The sequence below is a fragment of the Archocentrus centrarchus genome, chromosome 4, assembly GCF_007364275.1.
Source record: "Archocentrus centrarchus isolate MPI-CPG fArcCen1 chromosome 4, fArcCen1, whole genome shotgun sequence".
In the NCBI taxonomy this organism is placed as follows: Eukaryota; Metazoa; Chordata; class Actinopteri; order Cichliformes; family Cichlidae; genus Archocentrus; species Archocentrus centrarchus.
The window spans coordinates 26,149,835-26,157,169 of NC_044349.1; the positions used below are offsets into that span (position 1 = coordinate 26,149,835).

The window sequence follows — 7,335 nt, forward strand, 5'->3', positions numbered from 1 at the left end:
CACAATGTCTCTTAGGATTAATGGCTCAGTGAATCCAATCAGGCCGGTACTTATTAGGATTCAGTAAGTGGTTTTAAAATCAGGTGCCATTCCCAAGAATTTGCAGATCACCTGAGAGCTAGTCATGAAGAAATTACCTCCTCATGTTGCCAGATAAACCGTGAAATGTGGGGCTGTCTATGTCTCTGATTGGTGAACACTTTGTCCCTTGCCATTGAATTCTGGTGAAAGAGTGGTTTATAAAGGTAACGCTGAAGCTGTTTTTCTTCTCTGCTCTCTCTGTAGGAACGGGAAGTGTAAGAAAATTGAGGAAGGCCAGGAGTGCCTGGCGGGCATGCGCCTCCGTCAGTATCACATGCTGTGTGGAGCTCTGTTGCGAGTGTGGAAGCGTGTCTCTGATGTTGTGTCTGACATCACCAACACCAGCATCCTGCAGATTGTCCGCCTCAAAACTAAGCAGCATAACAAGCAAGTCGGTTAGTATCTTAGCCTGCCTGAAGTGAAGTGAAGTGCAGTTTGACATCTTTTTCACAGGTTTTTGTTTTGTTTTGGGTTTTTTTTTCTCAGTCTTCAATAATCTCAGAATAATCCACAAAAATCTAGCCCAGAGTTTAAATGTGAATTTTATTGACGTTGATGCTGTTTTGATGGTAAGATGTGGTGCTGTTAAAGTGCTGACCACATCATTATGAAAAATTGAGGAAATGAAAAAGTTCCATATTTTCCTTGCTTGCTTCCTCTGAACTTTTGTGTGCACTACATTAACACCGACACTTATAAAATTCATGGAAACTCATTGGAGATTATTGTCACATTTCTCTCTGCGCTACGCATATCTGACAAAGACATAAAAAGAGCGTGGGATTTAGATATTTATTTCTTATAATCGTACTCTTTGGCGGTAGTGCTGTGTGACAAGTGCGTGTGCACATGTGCAGGTTTAGTTTATAAGTTGTGCGTCTCTCATTTTTCTTATTAGGCTATTACTTTGAAGAGAAAATGACATTAAAATGAGCTGCCTGTATCATCCCACGTATGAACTTGGAATCCAGCTGAAATTCTTGTTCTCTTCTGGAACCTTGGCGAGCTCAGCATATCAGCAGATAAAGTAGTTATCTAGAGTACAGAACATGGACTACCGTCGTCAATGGTAGATCAAGACGGTGGCGTTGAAGTCCATTGGACAGCAAACCACCAGAACAGCGACTTGGCCAGTGTTCCAGTCATTTGGGAGTCCTGAGCTGGTTAGCAGCAGATGTTATTGTTCTTCCAGATGGTAAAAACAAAGTAATAATTAAAACAAAAAAAAAGGCTAAAACGATTCAACAAATATACTTGGGCAATCATTAATGCATTCACGGGCAGCCGCCCCAATCAAGGCCCCAGGAGAAACACTGATTAGACATTAAAGTACACATTACCTTTATGCATATTCAGCGATCAACCTGCATGTCTCATTTACTATATGTGCTGATGCATGTGCTGTGATATCCAGCCATCCATTTTCTTAACCACTTATCCATTTCACTGTCACTGGGTGCTGTCCTAGGTGGCATTCGGCATAAGACGGGGTAAACTTTGGACAGGTCGCTAGGCTATCACAGGGCTAGCAGATAGCGACGATAGAGACGTTGAGTGCTGTTGTTGTTGATAATCTGGTCAAATTGAGACTTTATCTCACTAATAACTTTGACATGACTCTCATCTCTTTCAGGTATCAAGATCCCAGAAAACTGTGTGGCTCGTGTACGTGAGGAGCTGCTGCAAATGGATGAAGAGGTGAAAAAGAGGCGAAAGGAGAAAGAGCTGGCTGCTGAGAAGCGCAAGGCAGAGGAATACATGCAGGCGCACAGACATCTCCTGGAAAATCTAACGAGCCAGAAACCCATGCCTAACCAGTCCCTCCCTCCGTCTTTCCCTCAGGGACTGCATCTACAGAGAATGCTGCCCCAAACCCAGAACTCTTTATCACAACTCAATCCATCCCTCTTACCCTTACAAATAAATTCTAGCCAAATCCAACAAAGGACCCACAACGGCTGGCCAAACAATTCCAGCTCCTTCTCCACCACCAACCAGGGCTCTCTGAACAGCACAGTTAGCCTCGGTATGCCACCGTTTTACCCCCAGAGCTACATAACCTCTTTTCCACAACCGAAGAGTGCATCTCTTTCACTCCATCAGACTAAGCCACCTCCCACCTTGTCTTCCACGAATGCTCTGGATGAGATCTTAGACCTTACCATGAGCTCTCCATCTCCCTCTCCAGACAGCATTGATGGACTCGGTCTGGACAGTCTGACAAACAACTCTACAGCATTCGGAGATGAATTTAATCTTTTCATCTCTCAGAATGCATCAAATGCCCAGCATGCTGCACAAGTACAGCAGCCTCTCATGCTGCAACAGCAACAGCAGCAGCAGCAGAACTACAACTTGCCGGCCAATAACCCACGCAATGACTTGTTAGAATATCTTGACACACCCCTGTCCCCTCAGATGACCACACAGAAAGCCAGCCCTTCGTCTTCTACCTCCTCCTGCTCTTCTTCCACGTCCTCCACCTCTTCTGTGACAAACAACATGGGTTCTCTCTTCTCCAATCCGTCCCCCAACTCTTTGTTTTCCAACGCTTCCTCTTACTTCCCCACACCCCATCTCCTGCCCCCGCCAGACTCGATTTCCTTACCCAATGGCCACTGCAGCTCTGGTGCTCTTGATGTCCGTGAGGCTTTGAACAGCATGCTACAGGCTGGACTGGACCGCAAGTCTGTCATTCAGTATAGGCCACAAGAGTAAGAGCTCAAAGGGCCCATCTGGACTTTGTAGGTTTTTTTTTAATTTATTTTTTTATGTGTCTTAGAGCGTCTTGTTTGCTGCTGTCTTTGATCGCAACCTTGGACCTACTCCCTCTCCCCTCAGGGCCTATAGTCAAGTCACTGCCTGTCCTGCGTTGGGCTCACCTTTCTCTTTATCCATAGGTTTCGTTCCCTTGCTTTAGGCTGTTGAGGTAATGACGGCTCGATCAATATCAGATTTCTGCACCAAAGTGTGTCCTCCGCGGTAAAAGGCAGCTGTTTAAAAATAAAAGGAGATGGGGAAAATAAAGGAAATTTTTATTGAACATACAGGCTGTTGAGGTGTGGAAATCTTTAATAAACCTCCTGCTGCTGATTGTTTTCGAGGTATGATTGGTGAGTTGCTGGAAGCTCTAAATGCCTTTCACTAGTTAAAACCACACCTTTAGACTTTGCATTACTGCTACTGCATTCAAGGCTTTGGTTTGAGTGAAACACAAGATGGTTGAACTGGAAGAAACATGAAATCTTTTAGCTGATTAGCGGTGAAATGCCTCAGTTTTCCTCCCCCCCCCCCCCCCCCCCCCCCCTTCCTCCTACACGTTCCCTCTTGTTTCTCTCCCTGCTTGTATGAACACTAGTGTGAGGAAAAAGGGAGACGAGGAGCAGCCTGCTGTTGCAAACAGTGCCTTTGGAAAAAAGTCTTTAAATGCAGTCTTTAAAATCCATGTAGCCTAATGTATAGATTTGTACTCTTGAGCGTCGGTTAAAATTTTAATTTAATATGGTATATTTGTATGAAACTTTTAGGCCACTTAGTCAGTCAGGCAGTCATTGTTTGTGTTACACTATGCTGGTGTTGGATTTCAGGAATACGCCTCCTTTTAGCCTGCATGTGCTTGTATGATTGTCAGTGTAGCTGTCCAAAACTTTTATCTACCCAGCCCACGCCCCTTTCTCATTTTTTTTTTTTTTTTTTAATTTAATGCAACTCCCATTTTGTTTTGCAAATCCTCAGGAAAGTCTTGTGTATTTTTTTTTTTTTTCTGTGTGGATGTGTAATTTTGACCAACACTGATACCCAAACCTGTTCTCAGTCTCTAATTCTGATCACGAAGAATGTCAAGTTTATATTGTTTTCAAAAGAAAACCCCCCCTCTCTATGCTAATATCAGAGTAATTTATTGCTTCCTCTTGAGCACTGGTTTAAGTTCATCCTATAAAAAAAAAAAAACAGCATCTGATTTCCATTTTAGGCTTTGAGACCATAAAACCCTTTTGAAAGATGTATGCGTATGATAGTACATATTTAAAAACCTGTGAGATCTGGCCATGTTTGTGTGATGCACTGTAGTTGGTTTGTGACAAAATGCCGGGAGAAGTTCAACTGATCAAAAAGCAATAAAACCATATTACATGTTCGTTATGAGAAAGAAATGCTTCAGTACTGTTTACACTCAACAGGCAAAGCTTTTTTGGTTACCTTTGCATGGTGTGAATCGTCTTATTTCTATTATGCTTTCAGTTAAACACATTTTTAAATTGCATACAACCTTTGTAAAGCGCGTTTTCACGGGATGAACGTTTAAGTCATTGTTATTAAAAAGTTATTTGTTATTTATATTTAAGGGATATTTAGATTTTAGATACATTATCTTGCTTATTATAATAGTTGGCGACATGTTTGGTCAGGGAAGTTACTAGTTTTCAAGATTGCTATAAAACAAATTCTATTATTACCTGCCACCAAATAAGATTGCACTGTTCTGTACTGCTGTACAGCGTCTGGATCTATTTCTGCTCTTTTCACTTTTTTTTTTTTTTTTGCTTTTCTCTAAATACAATTTTGTTTCTCCAACTCGTAGAGCTTTTTGTCAGGCCTTCAGTTTGCAGAGAGATACCAAAGTATTCCACAGACACCCCTAAAGTTACTGGCTCTAAGATATCAGATATTTTATCAATCTCAGGAAGAAACCTACAGGAGGTGTGACGTCGGGGCGTTAGCAGAAATCTGTCATTTCCCCTTTTAATAATGGTGAAACTAATGAATATATGTGCTATTTTTTTCTTAACTCTGTGCTGTGACTCTTGCTGTATTTATGTTTTAGACTTAATGTGATGGGTTTGTTTGTCCTTGTGAAAATGTCAGTGGTTCTAAATATTTATGCCTTCTTAGGGCAAAGATCAAAGGCTGTTTCTTTTTTAAGAAACATTATTTTTCTGTGGACAGTTGTGTTTTTTTTTTTATCCGCGTCATGTTCATGCTAACCGACTCTTGCATCGATTCACACCTGGGTTATACTGTAATGTGCAATTGATCTGTCCAAGCCTTCACCCCTCCCTCCTTCTGCGTTTAGGATAAGACTCAGTATCTCGGAGTCAGTACCTTTTTGTCTATGTGCAGAATATTACTGCAGCATGCTCTTCTTGTACCCACCTTCGTTTTGCTTTTAATAATATTCGTCAGGCACATTCCCAGACGCCAGTCTGCAAATGCCTTTGATTTTGTTTTTTTATAGTCACGGAAATAAAGCTTTATGCATATGAGGGATAAGGACAGCAGTTTTTTTTTTGTTTTGTTTTTTTAATCATTCTTTATTCGTTTAGCTAGGCCTTTAATCATGTTGTCATTTTGCACTAAGAATGGCATAATCAAGTTACTGTTATGTTGGTTATGATTGAGCGTTGCAAGCTTGTTGTGTTTCTGTTCTTTAATGGATTGCTCTGTGTATACTGTAACCATCGTTTCTCCACCAGTTGCATATATATAAATGTTATCACCTTCAAATAATTTATTGCTAACAAAAAAAATTAAACAAAAAAAAAAAAAACATGCTACTGATTGTATGTATTTTTAAACAAAGCCTATTTTTCCTGTAAAAACAAAACTGTGTTCAGCACTTTTATTCTGGGTTGTGCTTTTGTTTTCTATATATTTATAATTTAGATCCAAATGTATATATTGTAAAATTTGTGCCTTTCAACTAATTCTTTAAAAAAAAAAAACAAAAAAAAACATTTTCTACTCATTAAAGGAAGGACGATATAAAACTGCAATCTTTGTAAACAGATTAAAAACTTGAAGATTGCTCAAACTGAGTCTCGTTTGTTCATTTGGGTTGTCGCCTGCAGACTTGCTGTAGAGATTTTGTGCGGCATTGCTCCCCTTTTTAGAAATATAGACTGAAAAGTTAAAAAAAAAAAAAAAGATTAACTCTACAAACATTTGTGCTCAGCAGGCAACTTTTTTTTTTTCTTTTCACTAAATATGAGCATGATAGTTGTTGCCAGTGGTGCGCTGAGGTATCATCAAACAAAGGAATAATTGGATAAAGGTCTCAAAACACACATTAATCACTGAATACACTACAAGGAAACAGACCTGATAGTGTCCTTTATTTCTCTCCAGAAAGAACTATCTACTTTAAGCACCTTATAATAAAACATATTTGTTGTCATGGCGGGGGGGGGGGGGGGGGGCACATTTTTAGGCTTCACATACAAACAAAATTGTGTTTCACATGTCCACCAGTCAGTAGTGCAGTGCCTGCTTCTTTATCTCTTCACAGACTGCGTGAGTGCGAAAAGCCAGGAGAGGGTTGAGTGGAGTTCTTTATACTAATTGCTCAGCTCCTACAATTCTCAGTTTAGATGTCCTAAAGATGTAGCAGTGAAGCACCAGCGATCTCAGCAGTTCTCACTATCCTGTTCAGTTTATGTCTTTCCTCCGCTGTGCTAAGGAAGGGATACAGTAAGTGAGAATGGTCTCAGTGATGCCTCCGTAAAATATGGTCTGGACTCGGATGGGGAGGTCCACCGTCCTCAGGCTGCAGACGGAGGGAAAGTGTTGTTGGACATTCTTGATGATGATGGCTGTGGTGTCGTCACTGGAGGTCAGCTCGTCCATCGGGCAAACTCCCAAGAACTTGGTGCTGTGAGCCCCCTCCACCTGAGAGGTGCAGATGGCCACTGGGAGGTGTTGCTGATAACTAATCCTCCTGAAGTTAATGTTGGTCTCCTTGAAACTACTGCCCTCTTCAGTCTAATTGAAGATCTGTCACACACCAAAAAAGCATCCCAGAATGAACCTGAGGGCAAGGAGACCAACTCTATTTTACAAACACTCTAAAAATATTTGGGCTAAACGTCACCAAATGTTACCAAATGTTAAATGTTAAAAAATGTTAAAGATCTCACGTTACAAGCAGGTATATTCATCACCTTGGAATAATGTGACAATAAACGTGGGTATTAAAAAAACAAAACCTCCTGCTTGTTGAATAAGAATAATCTCCAGAATGGGCTATTTTATAAGAGAGGAATGAGGAAAGTTTAGACACTACAAGATAATTCACCTATATTATTTTACACTTGTTCATCTTCATTAAAATGGATTTACTGAAGAATAATTTCTAAGATCAGCTACTGCGGTGTATTTGGAAAACTTTATGATGACATTAGTGTTAAAAGTAGCAAAGCAGTCACATGTCAGCAATGTAAGCAATATGGGGCTCAGTATACAACCCTGCAGTGTACC

General features: G+C 40.5%; 1 protein-coding gene across 2 annotated transcripts in view; it reads left to right on the forward strand.

Annotated features, from left to right (window-relative positions):
• sbno2b (strawberry notch homolog 2b) overlaps positions 1 to 3,388 on the forward strand; it is a 60,689-nt gene extending 57,301 nt beyond the window's left edge. For both annotated transcript variants that reach the window (XM_030727658.1, XM_030727659.1), the window contains exons 31-32: positions 286 to 476; positions 1,715 to 3,388. In XM_030727658.1, coding sequence (XP_030583518.1) covers positions 286 to 476; positions 1,715 to 2,799 — 1,276 coding nt within the window. In that variant the 3' untranslated portion in view covers positions 2,800 to 3,388. The remainder of the gene's footprint in view (positions 1 to 285; positions 477 to 1,714) is intronic.
• Positions 3,389 to 7,335: the final 3,947 nt, after the last annotated feature.